The sequence below is a fragment of the Balaenoptera physalus genome, assembly GCF_965194825.1.
Source record: "Balaenoptera physalus genome assembly, chromosome: 1".
NCBI lineage: Eukaryota > Metazoa > Chordata > Mammalia > Artiodactyla > Balaenopteridae > Balaenoptera > Balaenoptera physalus.
The window spans coordinates 5,760,389-5,778,040 of NC_138882.1; the positions used below are offsets into that span (position 1 = coordinate 5,760,389).

Below are 17,652 nucleotides of genomic sequence, written 5' to 3' on the forward strand. Positions count from 1 at the left end.
CTGGTCTGGGTGCCCATCACTTCAGGCAGCCCTCAGTCTACAGCCTCTCCTTCCAGTCCCTTCTAAAGGCCGTAAGATCAAACTTCCTTCAACTATATAAAGTCCCCTGATGAAAACCTTCAGTCGTCCCCCATTTTCAGTAGAATTTGTCCAAATTTTTGGCCTTTCAGGACCATCCACTTCTTAGCCTCAATCCAGCTTTTCACTTTTCTGTCTCAGTTTTCTTCCACATGAATTGATTCTCTACTCTGGTCACAGTGTTCTATTCATCTTCTCGAGTGAACATTGTGCTTTCTCGGTTGTACAGCTTCCTCTAAAACCTCTTGTAGACTGTGTATCTTTAGAACTAGCTCAGTTCCCACCTTTGTGAAATGTTCCCTTGTTGTAACAGCATAACGTTCTCTGCCCCTTTATGTCTGCATCCTCTTTTGCTGCTTAATGCCAAAGTGGAAATAAATGTTATGTAGTCATTTAGAGATTGGGGGCTGGAAAGCTAAGGATAACCTGGAAGTTTTAACCCAAATCGGGGAGTCATCTGCAGACGTGGTTGTAGGAATAACTGAGCGATTTAAAGGGCAGAATGTAGAGAGGATAGAGCAGAGGGTAAGGTCTAATTGCCCAAAGAAGTTGTATGGAAGAAGAGAGCAGGTGGAGGGAAAGGGTTGGAGGAAGGAGCAGTGAAGGAGAAACTCAGATTTGTAGTCACTGAAGCCAAAAGAATGCAGGTCCACAGTTAGTGGGAATGAAGTACAAAGGACAAGGGAAAATGCCCCGGAGAAGGAAGAAAAGCTCTGGATTTTCTGAAAATAAGTGTTTTTCTTTGGGAGGGTTGTATGTATGAAGTGATTCTAACACTTTGTTAAATGGTGAAGGAAACATGTAAGTGCTAAGATGATAGAGGTAGCTAGTAACAGAGAGCTGAGAAATAAAAATGTATTCTCTAAATTTGACTGTCTTATTTGTTCAGGAGTAACTAAATATCTTATAAAAATACATTTCAGAAATACTGCATATTGAAACACTTTACCTTTATTAATAAGAACTAAGTCAAAGACGTCTAGGCTTCTTAATACCTAAAGACTAGAAGATTTTGGTTTAAATCACAGTCACTAAATGTGTGATGTGAGGCAAAAAAGTTAATCTCTTTTGATGTTCCCTTTTATCCATTTGAGAAATTCAGTGAATCAGTTTTTGAGAAAGTCGTTTGGGGAATTTTATGAAATGATATATTTAGATATACCACGAAAAGCTATTTGAATGTTAGTTGCTAGTAAATTGAAGTTTCATTTGATAAGGAGAGGATTTTTATTATATCTGAAATAATCTTGGTAAAGGAATTTGAGTGACTGTGTTGTATTTCTGTGTCTGATGGTTATTTTTTATATTTTAAGCCTCACATATAAGCTTTTGAATCAGTAGTCTGTGATAGGTTTCAAATCTTGTCACCTGTTCTCAATACAATATCTTAGGTATTGTTAAATCCAACTGGTTGATAAACCTTTATGTAAAGCCCACTTAGTAATTTCATTTGACTTCAGTAACAGGTTATAAAGTCACATGCCAGTGCTGTGCAGTTAATGACCAGCAAAACTGGGATGAAAACACTTGTCTTCACCTACTAGTACAGTTTTAGTATTGTGATGTCAGGTTAACATTGATGGTCATAGGCATTTTTGTTCCTCCATAAGTGGAAAAGAAATTTTTGTTTGTCTGCAGAATTTCCATTATAAAAATATGACAAGTTTTGAGAAACTGCTGTGATTTTCTTAAAATTTTGTATTTCATGAAAATTCCATCACATGAGTTTTTCAAGACTTGACATTATAACCACTAGAATATCACAGAGATTTTATGAAATGTTAATATCTAATGTAAATGCTTATTTTGAAAGTACATATCAAAGCCGTTAAATATCCACAGAATTCTGTACTCTCAGTCGAGAATTAAAGTACTTCAAGATTTTTCTAGCATAAAACTAGCAAATCAGCATTTAAAACATTTGTAATTAATGCTATTCAAATGTTTTCAGCAGATAATGTGGCTACATGGGTTTGTCTCAAATACACAGCAAATTGTTGTGTAAATTTCTCCCATGAAAGTAAAATACTCATTTTGTCTCTTATGTATTGTAAGAACCAAGAGATATTTATTGCCAGTGAGCAAGTTCTGAAAGATCAGCCCTCCCTAGCACGGGTGAGTTCAAAGGACATTGGCTTCTGAAAATCACTGTTAAATTGGGAAGTTAATTACTTCTTTCACTATGTCTTTAAGATTCACTCTAGTCCTTTGGGAAGTGGTAAATTTGCTTCTTTTAAGAAAATTAATCATTCGGATTATATTTTCTGTTTATACTATCTTTTAAAGCATAGCTTTATGAAATACAGTGCTATTAAAAATCCATCCAAATACAAGTAGCTCATAGAGACCAAATCCATGCTTACCCTCGTGTCAGTGCTGGTGATGTCACAGTGGGCTCACTACATGGGTGTCTGTCACATGTTTTGTCCAGGATCTCAGGACCCTGTTCTTCCACCCTGCAAGTCATGCGCTATGATTGTGCCAACCTGCCTTGCTCTGACGAGTTCACTGGTGCTCAGTATTGGCTAGAATGGGTTTTTCCCCCCAAATCTTTAATTATAAGACAATATTAAATACGTCCTTATGTGAGATAGTAAAATGATTTTGGAGATTAATATGAACAGAAAATAAAATGATTTTGATGATTGACTCGTACTCTGATTCTGGGTGGTAAAATTTGGGAACATTCTGTGAAACGTGAAGGTGTGCACAGTATGCTTTTTGTGTAAATATGTCTATGAACTGTTGTATTGCTTTGAATATTATAGAAGCTAATTAACGTTTGTTTAGTGGGTGTATAAAAGTCATATTTTGGGTTAATTACCTTTTAAGAAGTTTTAAATATTAAAAAATTATTTTTTATTTCTGCTGTCTAAATAATATAGTGGCTGATATGTACGAGAGAAATTTATGGGGACTTAACTGTAGGAACTCAAAAATCTCAATAGATTTTGATATATTCTTGGGTAAACAAGCCTTATTTTTCCAGGCTCCCTAAACCAAATGTGTTACAATTATCTATCTATCTATTTTTCAGTAATATGCTTTTTTTCGTCTTAATAAACTTTTTCTAGGATTCCCACTTCAATTTTAAAATGAAATATTTTTAACCAACACTTAAACTTTTTGTATGAGAAAGTTACTGTTAAATCTCATATAAACCTGCTATCTCATTTAAGAATCTCTCAAATTCAGCAAACCCTGAGCATCAGTCCTTGGTATTTATTTAGTTGATATGTTTTAAAATTTTTAATCTCAAATTATACGTAATGCTACCAAATTTTAATTCTCCTTTTCTTATGTGATTTATTTCTGTTGATTAGCATTCCTACTTCATTGCCCCTGATGTAACTGGACTCCCAACAATACCGGAGAGTGTAAGTTTTCTATGTTTTTATTCTACTGATATTATGAAATTTATTTATTTTGGTCTCACTGTTTAAGGATTTCTTTGTAGAGAAATAGAAAACATTATAACTCTCTGTGAGAAAAAATGAAAAAATAAAGAATAATGTTGTTATCTCTTTTTCTTCTTTATGTATCTGCTACTTTACCTCCTTCTTAGTATCTGGTTGTAGATAAGACAGATTATATGAGAAAAACGACTTCTACCATTTGAGATAGTTCAGTAGGATAGTCTGTGTTCAGTTAGGTCCTGAGCTCCCCGGATCAGGCAGAAGAGACGTCTCAGGAGATGACTCCTGTTGGCGGGGAATGAACACGTGCAGTGGGGAATATTTTCACGCAAATAATTACTTTAGTGAAATGACCATAGTATTTAGATTCCTTGTATATACATATCTCTGTTCAAATTTTACATGTTCTCTACTTGATTTCCTGATTTTGAATATAAGTAATACATGTTTTGTAAGGCTTGAAGGATACTACAAGAAATTATAAAATTGCTACATTTCACATTTATTTAGAGTCCTGATTGTAGCCTTACTAGAAATATTTTCAGTGTTTTAGTAGTTATTACAAATTAAAATTCTGTAGAAAAGGTTACATGGATAAATGGAATTGACAAGTACACTTTTGGATGCTGTGTGAAAAGGAAGTATTTCCTCTCATAATTTTTTTCAGCTTTGTTTTGGAAAGATAAAATGAATTAGTAGAAATAATTCAATCAAAGTGAAGGAAACATCAACTTAAGGAATATGTATTATTTTCCTCAGAACTCTACTGTTCTTCCAAAAATGTTTTTGAACCTACTGAGTGTTTGGTTTCCAAAAGCACGTGGGTTATAAGTGAACGAACAAAGTCCAGGAAGACAGTTGTAAATTTCCTAATTTCGAACCGAGACTGTCAGTGGTGTTTTTGGCACAGATGAGTCCAGTTAACTCCTGTGAGAGACTGCATTCAGCCGCTCTTCCCATGGGCCTGGGATAGACCATCAGATCAGCAGGTCACATCACAGGCCCTCAAGTCTTGTGCGAGACCACCGTGGGTTGGGGGTGTCTGTTAGGTTTCCTGGAGGCTGACTGACCGCCTTGACTTATGCACGCCTGCCCCTCACATCAGGGTTGTTAATACAAGTCAGTCTCTTGCTTTAGCCTCTCCCCTTCGTACCTTTCTTAAGTTTACTAATAAACCGCTAATAGCTTGATTTAACAAACTTCACAAACTTTGCTGTGACTTTGAAAGTTTTAAAGAACCATTCTAAGGAAAAACTGCCACTGAGAATATACATTTTTACATCTCCATTAATATATTTTATTTTTAAAAAGTCCTGTTTAGGGAAGAGGAAAAAAAAAAAAGCAAGGACCTATACATAAGGCAACATTCTGCATTGAGAAATAATTCCCCATCTAGAAATTATCTTTGAGATTATAGGAAAAATATTAACGTTGAATGACATAAAAGTAATTTTGTATTATGAAGAGTTGAAATGGAAGGTGAGGTATGCTTCAGCTAGAGAAAACAGGAAATGAATCTCTCCACCAAATTCAGCATCACTCACTGTTTCCATTTATGTGCCCTGCTGTGATTACTGGTTTGTTCTGGGAAAGTTTGTACCTCACAGAAATAGAAGAAACAATTGGATTTCTTAGTTTCTTGCTCAACTAGAAGTTTTAGCCTTCTGGGTCATAGTGCACCTGGCACTGCAGTTTCAGTCTATTGTCATCTCTCATTCAGTCTCTTTATCACTTTGTTGCTTTCTGATGGGCTTAAGTTTGAGTACAGAAAATTAAAAATAAGTAAGAAGGAGAGGATCTAAAAGTGAAAGTTAACGTAGCTTACCCCGGTTTTGTTCCTATGTGGGGAAAACAATTTGAAGTGTTAAGTCAAGGAATCAAATTAACACCAACTTTTATTTGGTTATAGTGGTATAAAGCAGGCCTGACATGGGATATAAACAAGATCTTCCTTAATAAAGAATCAAAGGTCTGCTTTATAAACCCATCTCATCCTGTGGTTGCCTTATACATAGTGTATAGTATCAGGCAATGATACTGCCTGCTGACTGGTTGGCAAACGGAGGGAGACTCAAATGTATCTTCTGGAGCAGCAGTTCTCAAAGTTCAGTGTGTGTAAGAATCACTGGCAGTATTTGTTTAGAAAATGGATTCCTGGGGCTGTACTCTGAAGATTACTACTCAGCAGGTCTAGGTTGGGGCCCAGAAAACAGGCTTCTTTTGCAGGTGCCTGGGGAGGGAGGGTGGGAAAGATGTGATGCTCTGATCACCCTCTGAGAATGTTTTCCTGGAGTAGGGCTATGTTTCAAATAATAGTAGAAAGCTACGTGCTCTGTGTGGCAGCAGAATAGAATTAAATTCAATTATTTTAATGAATACCACGTATTCTCCTAACACTGTTTGTACTTCAGACTGTGTGGCGAACGTATCAGGTACTTTCCCTGTAACTTACACAGTTGTCTCTGGCTTGCGCAGAGGAACCTCACGGAGTACTTTGTGGCTGTGGACGCAAACAACATGCTGCAGCTCTTCGCCAGCATGCTGCACGAGAGGCGCGTCATCGTCACCTCCGGCAAACTCAGCACCGTGCGTATCTCACACTCCCCCACCCCCCGCGCCCAGAGACCTGCAGCCGCGCAGAGGCAGAAACGCTCTGCGTGTGCTTATGAGACAATATCTACATACCCTTTTGATGTATGGTTTTAATCTGGCTCTTGGAGTACAAAGGTCTGATTTATGGAAGGCCTTCGCGGGTGCATTAAGTCAGGTTAATTATTTTTTCTTATCAGAAGATGAGAGTTTTTTTTTTTTTCTTTTTAACTCTCCGGAGTTCATTTTAGTGCCTTCTACCATCTAACGAATTCTTAAGAGCTATTATGAGATCTTTATTATTCACTTGAGGCTTTTTCCATTGGAGCTACTTGAAAGAAATCAAGGGGCCATGATAATAGCTGCTATCCTAACCTGGTAATAGGTAGATTCATCTTTGTTGCCAAGTAGTGGTTTGGGAGTGGATTCTATAATAGTTCTGATTTGGAGGAGCTCTTCAGACTGATAATAACTTAAAAGTCAAAATAGCATTTTTTTTTTAAATCACAGGTTTTATGCTACTCACTGAAATGTTCTTCTGGAAGGTCTTCATTACTGTGCTAAAGGCAGGGAGAATAGAGTTTTCTTGGGTCATAGAAAAACATTCAGAAGTATTTTGCTAGATTTTCTAATTTTTTTCACTTTGAGCATTAAAAGTTTAATATTTTTGACCAAAAAATTTTAATATAGTTTTGAGTAATGTATGAGATATTTATTAAAAACATTATTTAATATTTCGTGAATTAGCTTCCTTGCAAATTTGGCTAACTGATAAAAATAAGATAACATCTTTATGTTTTGTTCTCTGATAGTAGAAATACAAACCTTATTCTGTAAAGTTTTAGTATTTTAGAGCGGAAGGAGCTTCAGGATTTCTCTAGGGTATCTATTTCGGGTGTAACGATGAGAAAGGTATTGATGTTTTCAGAGAAAGGTTAAATGGCCACCCCAAGGCCAAATAAGATAGTTGGAGACAGGTAATGTGAAACTGGGTCTCCTGATTCTAATTTTGGGTTATTTGCATTACTCTAGAGTTGAAAAAATACAGTTTTGAGATTTTGAAATGCAATAATGATATGCCCACTTTTCAAAACAAATTGAAAATACATTATTTTACACATTGAAAAACACGTTATATGCATTTGAAGGAGTACGTGTGGAGAAATGATGTAGTTCAATCAGAGAATAAGTGCCAGTCAGTGATGCAGGTAATTATCTGCATTTTCTTAAAGTGACGTTAAGAAATTCAATCTGAATTATTTGGTACTTTTTATATATTTGCTTTTCTGCTGTGCTTAACTTACCATTGAGGTAAAATCATTCTTATTTATCCTCCCTTTCTCCTCCTCCTCATCACATTTTTTTTTTTAAACTACATTTTTTTTGGTTACACTGACATTTCCTGCATTTATTTATTAATTTATTTCTTTTTTAGCTGTGCCACACAGCTTATCCTCATCACTTTTTTAAGCCAGTTTTTTTCAAGATTATAAAGAATATTTCTATATGGATATTGTCCTGAAGATTTAAAAGATTGTACAAGCTGTCTTGGAGACCTAGGAGCTAAATTCCTATCAAGATTAATTGATGTAACGTAATTATTATGCGCCTACTATGTGCTTGCCACTTTCTAGGCACTGAGGATTCAGCAGTAAGCAAAGCGAAGTCCAAACACTCTTGGAGCTTATATCCAACTGATAGAGAAGATAAAGACATGAATGAATAAATAGCTGTTATGTCATATGGTGCTGAGTACCAAGAGATAAGGGAGAAAGTGAGTGTGAGTGTGGGATGAAAGGTCAGGGGCAGGTTTCAGTTTTGTGTAGGGAGGTCAGGGAAGCCTTCCCTCATGAGGTGGTATTTGAGCAGAGGTCCAAAGAAAGTGTGGGAGTGAGCTATGTGAGTGAATCTATAAGCTTGGTCTGTGTAGGAAAACATTAGAAATAAATCTGATGGAAAGCAATATGGAGGTTCCTCAAAATATTAAAAATAGAACTACCATGTGGTCCGGCAATTCCACTCCTCGGTTTTTATCCAAAGAAAACAAAAACACCAATTCAAAAAGATATCTGCACCCCTGTGTTCATTGCAGCCTTATTCACAATAACCGAGATATGGAAGCAGCTTAAGTGCCCATCATAGATGAATGAATAAAGAAGATGTGGTGCACATATACAGTGGAATATTACTGAGCCACAGAAAGGAATAAAATCTTGCCATTTGTAATAACATGGATGGACCCTTGAGGGCATGATGCTAAGTGAAATAAGTCAGACTGAGAAAGACAAATACCATATGATCTCACTTATATGTGGAATCTAGAAAAACAAAGCAAACAAATGTAACAAAACAGAAACAGACTCATAGATACAGAGAACAAACACATGGTTGCCAGAGGTGAAGGTGGGGTGGGAGGATGGGCAAAACAGGTGAAGGGGGCTGAGGCACCGACTTCCAGTGAGAAAGTAAATAAGTCACAGGAATGTAACGTACAGCAGGGGGAACATACTCAATAATGTTGCCGTAACTCTGGCGACAGATGGTAACTAGACTTAACAGTGCTGATCGTTTCGTAATGTATAAAAATCCCAAATCACTGTGTTTACACCTGAAAATAATATAATATTTCAAGTCAATTATACTTCAATTAAAAAAGGAAAGAAATCTGAATGTATGTAAATATTTTGTAAAAACACTTTTTGGTAAGTATTTTAAAATGTTGGTGTTTCTTTTTGTTGTAATTTGTAAACACCTCTTAATGGCTAGGTAACCTCTCTTCCACTCAGTTTCTTCACATTTAAACTGGGAACATGGGAGTAATACTAGTTTTAATCTCACAGGGTTGCTTTAAAGATTAAGGATATGTGTACATGCACACACATATATGTGTATATATGAAGTGCTTAGAATTTTATCTGCGTAAGATTAAATGATTATCAGCTATAAATTTATAATAATCTAGATCTGCAGTTTAGAGTAAAAATGAACATGCCTACCCATTAACTTTGTTTGAATTAAAAAATAAATGATTTTAATAAAGGCTTGGTATTAGTCAGGGAGTTGTTTCTTATATTTGAGGTCAACGTAATACCAGTTGTTTATGAAAGTTCCTGAAAACTTGGTGGTGATGTCACCTCTCAGTTAACAGCTTTGTTTTGGTTCACCATCTGGGGCAGTAGGACTGATAAAAGAAACATAATTCAAGTTTGCTGTCATGATCTCCTCACCCTCCTTCTGTAGGGGAAGCTGCTTCACTTGAATCTAGCTTGAAAAATTCATGTATATACACACATGCATGCTATAAATTCCACGCACAGTAATGTTTAAGGTCAAAGACTAGTACCATAACATAAATTAGAAGTAAATATTTTTTAGAAAGCGTTTAGTGGAACCTCTGAAACGACCAAGGAAGGAATAGTTAACGTATCAATGAATTGAGGTTAAGACTACTGCCAGTGAAGCTTTTTACATCCTTATAGGATTTTATATACCACAAAGACTATAGCGTACTTAAAATTAATGCAAGAAATTGTGTTTTACCCGGTTTTCACTTTTTAATCTATGGCCAAATTTTTAATTATTGGAAGAGCATGTATAAGTTCCTTCCATTTATAATTTTGTTATAGTTTTGGGAACTTTGGATTTATACTTTGGTATGGTCATAATTTTATTAGAATCATATCTGTCAACTTTATAGCTAGCCGGGGGTTTTACTGGTGATACCCTGACAGGTAATGAGCTACCTGAGTGTTCCTTCCTCAGGTATTGTGTGTAGTTAAAATTATAATTTGTAATTATCTTTATAGCGATAAACTTTAAAATAAAAAAGTTTTGAGCTATGTTAGCAAAAGTATCAAGAGTATTGTTATGTTTTAAAATTTTTCGTGGGTTTTTCCTCCTTATAGTAAAATGTATTTTGTTAGGACTCACTATTATATTTTTCCGTGTTTTGAGTTGAATGAATTGGAATGTCATCGGTTTTGTGTTTATCCTACTGATGTGTACATTATCTGGTACACACGGAAGGGTTCCTGGTAATCCTGAACAAGAATGTTGATTTTGTACATGCCGTAGGCAGGTCCTAGAGGTTTAAGCCCCGAGTGAATAGCAGACTAGCAGGACATCGGCCCAGAGTCTCATGTATTCAAAGCAAAGGAATAAATCATGATATTACAGGGATGTATCAGTTGACTTTTTGCTGTTTTGTGACCAGAGGTAGGGAAGGATTGCTGTTTAAAGCCGTGTCATCGGCCCTCAAGTCAGTCAGGCACGAAGCCTTGTCAGGTGCTCTGTAATTGTCCCCCAGACGTTCACTAGCTAGTCAGCTGGGGCCGTGCGTTTTGTTTCCAACACTGAGCTGGCCAGCGTCTGACAGGAGCTCTCGTCATCCTGTCAGTGATGTGTTAACTAGAGTGTATCTTTGTGGCCTGTGGAAGCAGGTACAAGAGATGCTCTCTTTAGAGCAGATGTCTGAGTGTTAGCTCCCATTTTGACCAATATTTAGTTGGTAGATATCACCCTCTTGGAGTCTGTAAGCACATTAGTTACAGAGATGTGATTGTGTAGTCCGTGTCCTGTCTGGACTGCTCAGAGCAAGCAGTGTGCTGTGAGTGCAGGAATTGTGCTAATACACTGTCATCTCTTCCTTTGTTATAGTTGCCCCCAGGCATTTAAGCATATGCTTTTCTCCCCTTCTGTCATTAATACCATCAAGGGCCTATGCAAAAAGAAATCTTGTGATCCGCGGAAAATCAGCTATTAAAATGTAGATGTTATAGGTTGAGTTAGATTGAAGGGGAATCCGCAGGATTTTAACCTCTCCATCTGGATTTTACGTATTCTTAACTTATCTCTTAGTAGTGCCACCTATCAGCATTTAATCTGAAACCGGCAGCACAGAGAATCTTTCTGGAGATTAAGAACTGAACAGTTGGTGCGAGAACAAAGATTACCCAGATCTACTCCCTGCTTCAGATTATTGAAGTGTATTTTTCCCCCTTACGATTTTAAAGCTGCAGCAGCATGGTGCGGTTAAAAATTATTATCAAGACCTCTCAGGGAGAGAGAATCTAGGAACAATTTTTAGATTTTTAATTCTTCCCAAAGCCCATAGCAGCCAGTTATGTCAGCCGAAACTGCAGACAATGACTCTTACTTACCAGTGTGTTATTTGACTTGGATACTGCTCTTCAGAACATTGCATTTTCATTCACTGCTAAGTGGATGTGGCTGGAGCGTGGAAATGGGACTATTGAGGTGGTCATGTGACACTTTGTGGGAAGATTTGTGTGGAGGAAACTTCTAAGACGGAAAAGACTGCAGGTGTTTGTATCTTCCAACTCTTGAGGTGATAAGAGCTGTTTTTCATAGAAACGAGCACAATAAGGGTTAGAACCATGGTCGGGATGTGTGTGTGTATGTGGGTGCAGTAAACTTAATCTTTTGAACTGTGGATATCAGAGAGAAAAGTTTTTAAAATATAATAAAATTTTCACTAATTATGGTATGAAATATGAAGTGTTCATCTGATGCTGCAAATGCCAGGGTAGAAACATGTCTCTTTAACAAGTAAAAATGTGTCTCCTTGATTGCCTTTTTTGACACTAGTCTCTTTAAATAATAATAATTATGGCAATAGTAAAGGTTTCTTTGTAAATTCTGAAGTTTATAAATTAGAGGATAATTTCCATATAGGCCTTTGTCTTAAAAAAAAAAAAAGATTTGTGTTCAGCTGTCTTCTACTAGAAATTTTTAATTTTTAAAGAAGTCTATGCCAAAATTGTAATTCCTTGGGGGAAAAGTTATCAATACATCTTAAACACTCTCAGCTTCGTGAGTTTCTCTTGCTATATTGACTCTTGTCCAGTCCGTACAGGAGCTCGGTTTGCTATCTTTTGGCCTTCACGTAGCCCTAAGGAGAAAACGGACTCCTTCCTTCCCGTGGCAGGTGGTCTCTCTGTTCGTTCATTGACTCGCTCCCCGTCTATAGCTCACCTAACTCATGCCAGGCAGTGCTCTGCATACACAGGCAGGGTGACGAGGTCACAGCCTCTGTGTCAGCCTGGGTCCAGTCAGGAGAGAGAAACTACAGTCGTCTGAACGATGCAAGTTGAATAGAAAGAACTTAAGACTGTCACGTGGGATCGGGGTAGCAGGCAGGGGCTGCGGGAAGTGCCGGGAGCCCTGAAGAACCCGGCATAGTAGGTGTGAAGCAGCCAGGAACCTGCGGGGAGCTGGGGATCCGTGCCCGGAGAGGCGCCCTGCTGGCAGCACACTGCTCCGGAGCCACTGGGAGAGGCCGCTCCTCCGGGCTATCTCGCCGAGGCCCCCCGCCCGCCCTCCCCCCCCACCCCCCCGGAAGCCAGCTGGGGGAGGGCGGCACCGAGGGAGGCTTCCGGCCGCAGGGCGCCGCTGACGGTGGCACTCTCACCCGGCAGGTGCAGGAGAAGCGTCTGTGCCGCAGGAGCCGCGCGCCGCGGGGGCCACAGGCACCCTGCCCGGAGCTGCCGTGGCGAGCCGGGGCCCCGCCCCCTGCGGCCGGCAGGGCGGAGCTGCTGTCACACGGCACCCACCCGTGCGCTTGGCGGGGCAAGCCCTGTCTCCCCGAAATGTCGCTTCATTGTCCTCTCCGGACAAAGCTTAGCATCGTGCCGGCTGCTGAAAGGGAAAGCTATCTAAAGGGCACAGATTTGTTTTCTCAGATTTGACAATGAGGGGTAAACTTGGAGGTGAGAGGCAATAAGTCCGTAACCGGTACAGTCCACCCCTTTGGATGCTTACCCTCCAGTGACACCCTCTAAATCATCTGCACTTCCTGAACAACAGCAGAGCAAAGCTCTGTGTCTACCTAATAAGATGTAGCTGTCCTTTTCCAAGTACAGACATTTTCACCCTTTCCCCCAAATGAGAAGCAGCACCGTACCAAGAGTCACTGTGTCCATCTCTTCAATTACAATCACATTTAATTTTCTGTTAACTACTAACAACATATATGTAAGATAAAGATGAGACATAGAGGAAAAAATGGTTAGCAGGTAAAAATAAACATATGAAAGGAAAATTAAAAATATGGAAAGCTACTACAGCCCTTGTTTATGTAACTGCTCATGAGACCATAATTGATATTTCTGACTTCCTTCTTTCATTACCTGTTCCATAGTCCCCTCACCTCAGCCAGAGCCTCAGCTGGTTGGAGTTTTTTTTACCTGGTTTAATGATACAAACTTTCATTTCCAAAAGGTCTGGATCCTCAATAGTTCTGGGTTTTTTTTTTTTTTTTTTTTTTGATTGCCATAGTTTCCCATTAACATTTAGTACCAGGCATGGAAGTACCAAGACGCATCCCAGAGAATTCCGTGGTTCCAGACATGGCCCCCCCTGCCTCTGTTGTGTAAAAACAACCCGACTTACTTCTGGTTATTGAGATCAATCATTCCAGCCAGTAGATTAACCCCAATTTTTAGCCTGTTGATTCAGTGGCATTAAGGAACCCAGAGGGCCAGGTGGCAGTCACATCTTCTGGTTCAAGTGGAAGCATTCCACTGTTGGGAGGTCAGATCCCCAAACCGAAAGCGCCCTGCATGGCTGGGGCAGGAATTAGAATTTCTGCAAGTGGGCTGTTAAGAGTGATGATGAGAGGGCCAATCCCACTCCTACCCCTTGACCCCCCCGTCCCATGGATTCTGGCTTTGGGAGAAACAGCACCGTAAAAGGGTTTCTGATTCGAAGCGTATCCTGCATCATTAAACAGAGCCCCGCCCTTTAAGGGTGTTCTTTCCCAACTGGCGTCATAACTGAGTCTTCGGTGAGCCATTCCACCTTTCGACTAGGCCAGCAGCTTCTAGGTTATAAGTGTAGGCCAGAGTAGTTGAGTTCACGGACATGAGCGTCTTGCTCTACTTTGCTGTTACATGAATACCTTGATGAGATTCAGTGCTCTACGGAGTGCCGTGCTGACAGGTATGTTATTCTGTGAGTCTGATGGTGGTGGTGCTGGCAGAAGGATTTTGGCAGAGAAGACGAGTCCTTAGCCAGAACATTTATTCCAGTGAGAGTGAACCTGATCGAGCCTCCTCCTTGATGGAAGAGGTTCAGTGTAATTCACCTGCCACCAGGTAGTTTACCTGATTGCCACGGGAGACGTCTCCCTAGACACGTTCTGCTATAGCACCACCTGAAGAAGGTGCCAGCTATTACTGCTGGGTACTACTGACCAGTGTCCTCCAAGAGCCAGGCCCCGGAGACGCACAGGCCCTGCAGGAGCCTGCCCCCGAGCACATGGAACCAGGAAGCCCCAGTCCCTTCCTCCTGCAGCGCGTCTCCTGCGTCCTCTGCGGACAGAGCGCGCCCTGTCCTCCGTCTGGTAAATACTTCAAGGGCCCAGATCCATTGTCACAGGTGGCTAGCAGAGAGTGAACTTGGATCCGAGAGGCATAAATTGAAGGCACAGCTTCCATGAATCTCATATTTTGTTGTGATTTACTATGATAAAATAGTGTAATGGAAAGAGTAAACACTAGTTAACCACTTGAGAAGAAAAACATAGATCTTTATTTTGAAGGAGATATTTGACATTGGTAGAGTTTTCCAAACATAGAGTATAAGGGTATTTATTCATTTGGTATCATAATTATTATTATTTGCCAGGTAGTGGGAATTTCAAAGTTATTAATTTATGATTCTCTAGAATCGTAATAAATAATAAATTATATAGTGTCAATCAAGGCCAGTCAGTGTGACTAGAGCTCTGATGTGGGAAATATAGGAAGGAGGGTGGTAGATTGAAGAGTTGACCTCCATATCATACCTGGTTCTTGGAAGGAATTTGTGTTTTGTCTAGGAAATATATTCTTGTGTGTGTGTATGTGTGCGCAAAGAGAGTGACAGAGAGAAGTCATGCTACAGGATCTAGTTGGAGAGATAGCAGTGGCCAGATTGTGAAGAACCATGTTTGCTAAATGAAGGGGTTTGGATTTTATCCAACAGATTGTGGGGAGGCAAATGAGGGACATGCTGTGACCAGTTTTGTTTTGGGGAAGAGAAGCTGGTGGCATTAGAAAAAATAGAGTAGGGAAACTCTGACTGACAGGTGTCTCGTTAAAAGGCAGACGCAGTAATTAGAAAAAGAGATGACCAGCTCCTGAACTAACAGTGACCATGAAAGGTAGATGGAGTTGGGTTTTAGAAACATGGCTAATAAGGAAATGTCTGTTGGATGTAGAGTCTGCTTGAAAGTAGGTAAATAAGAGGGAGAAGTTTACAATGACACACAAAGGACAAATATTCATCAGCTATTTTCTTAGTGTCTGATATATAATGGAGGCAGAGCCTGATGTCATTTGCTACTAGTAAATTGTAACTCTGTAAAGTGTGTGTGTGTGTTTATGTATAGATGTATATATTTACAAGTGTTTGATATGCCTGCTAAATATACATATGTGTACGTTAAGTATATATGGGAATATTATATACAATTTGAATGATACAGCATATAATATATATGTACAATTATTCATTCTCATTTAAATATCTGTAATTTACAAATAGTCACTTCACTTGTAAGGATTCAGAGGTCCTTTGGGGCTGCTTGTGGTTGTCTGTCTTTCAGTTGCTGGTGGTTTGCCATTAGTTTTGTTCCTGGTGAGAGATATTTTAAGTTGTGATTTTCAGAGATGCCTACTAGTTAAAAAAGTAGGTTCAGTCAATTAGATTTTATTTATTCGTTATTTGGAATATGTCCCCAAATATGGTAGTAGTGTGATTATATCAATAATATCTTCTAAAATTAGAGATTTGTTTTTCAGTTCCTGACTATTCAACTAAAAAATTGGATGACTTCATATAAACCATTTTTTCCTTTTATCCTGAAGTTTATTATATAAAAAGTGAAAGAATTGAACAAGAATGATTTCTAAGGTTCTTCCTAATTGCTAAATGCAGTGATTCTTTAACTGTACTGTTTATTTCTTAAATAAATGCCTTATTTTTAAAAATACGGTTTTTATATAATTCACACGAACAGCCTAACTTATAGTCCTCTAGAATCCAGGGTCTAGAAGTTTGTGTGGAGAGAAGATAAATACATTTGAGCTGTGTTATAGTGTCAGACTCCTGAAAGTTGTGGAAAGGTAGGTGGGCCTTCTCCAGGAAAAGCTAAACTGCTACAGAATTGGCTTGAAGATGTGAACTAGAGAGCAGTAAATTTAGTGATGGGGAAAGTCATGTAGGGGAGGAAAGTGTTTGAAGGCGTTGACATTTATGTGCAGTGTGACAGCTACAGAAGTTCAGAATTGAGGTGGGGTTGGTACCACAGGAATGGTGCATGTTGAGGCTCACTAGAGTGAAAGCTCCTTGAGGGCAGAGGCTTTGTCTCCTCGGCTCCTTATTCTGTCCCCAGCACCAGCAGCGATCCCCGACACATGTTTGGTGTCTCACATCTAGTTGTGTGATCTTGGGCAGTTGGTTTAACTTGGCCTCGGTTTCCCCATGTGTCAAATGAATGAAAGAATGAATACACGGAAGAAGCAAGCAAGCAAGAAAATATTAGAATTGTTTGGCTCGGAAGAGCTAATTAACCAGTGACCAGCCGTGAGATGAGCAGAACTTTCCAAGGACTTGGATATGATGCAGAGAGGTCAGGATGAAGTTTAGTAATGAAGCAGCAGAATTTACCATCCTACAGGGATGGAGAAAGAGAATGAAATATAAGATGATATTTTAGTATAAAAAGGTATTGAAAAAGAAAAATGTACAGCCAAATACTGTCTTTTTTCATGATATGAAATTGCTATTTCTCTAAACATTTCTTTACAACTATCACTTAATTTGAGTGTCAGAATTTTGCTCAAGTGAGAATATCTCATAGTTGGGATAGCTTTGTAGTTTTCAGATACTGTGCTGCTACCTTTTTTGTCCTCAACTTTTAAACGTGAACGTAAATTAAATGTGTTTAAACAGATAGTTTTTTTTTTTTTTTTAATTTTTTTTTTTAACTTTGGGTTTATTTATTTATTTATTTATTTATTTTTTTAATGGCTGTGTTGGGTCTTCGTTTCTGTGCAAGGGCTTTCTCTAGTTGCGGCAAGTGGGGGCCATTCTTCATCGCGGTGCGCGGGCCTCTCATTATCGTGGCCTCTCTTGTTGCGGAGCACAGGCTCCAGACACGCAGGCTCAGTAATTGTGGCTCACGGGCCCAGTTGCTCCGCGGCATGTGGGATCTTCCCAGACCAGGGCTCGAACCTGTATCCTCTGCATTGGCAGGCAGATTCTCAACCACTGCGCCACCAGGGAAGCCCAAACAGATAGTTTTTTTATGCTTGCTTTCCACTGAAATTTTTTTCATTCCACAAGGAAATTTATCACGTTCATATCTGCAACAGTTTATTCTGTGTACCTTTAGGTATCTATAGCGCTTACATTTCTGAAGTAAACATTGATTCAGTTAAAACTCAAATGAAGTCTCTAATCAATATTTCTTGGATTTTGTGCATAAATGCATTCTTAGGGGACATAAATCTGCCCCTCAGTAATTCATGTAGAACTTTAGTTGAAGGCAGTGGGACTCCTACAT

The 17,652-nt window shown here is 38.9% G+C and overlaps 1 protein-coding gene across 8 annotated transcripts in view; it reads left to right on the forward strand.

Moving 5' to 3' along the window:
* The window catches only part of DENND1B (DENN domain containing 1B), a gene marked incomplete at its 3' end in the record, with an annotated part of 254,700 nt that overhangs the window by 120,882 nt on the left and 116,166 nt on the right, over positions 1 to 17,652 (forward strand). For 4 of the 8 annotated variants that reach the window (XM_082425576.1, XM_082425578.1, XM_082425580.1 and 1 more), the window contains 3 exons: positions 2,134 to 2,193; positions 3,402 to 3,455; positions 5,970 to 6,080. In XM_082425576.1, coding sequence (XP_082281702.1) covers positions 2,134 to 2,193; positions 3,402 to 3,455; positions 5,970 to 6,080 — 225 coding nt within the window. The remainder of the gene's footprint in view (positions 1 to 2,133; positions 2,194 to 3,401; positions 3,456 to 5,969; positions 6,081 to 17,652) is intronic. The other 4 variants (XM_082425577.1, XM_082425583.1, XM_082425579.1 and 1 more) reach the window with 3 other exon arrangements.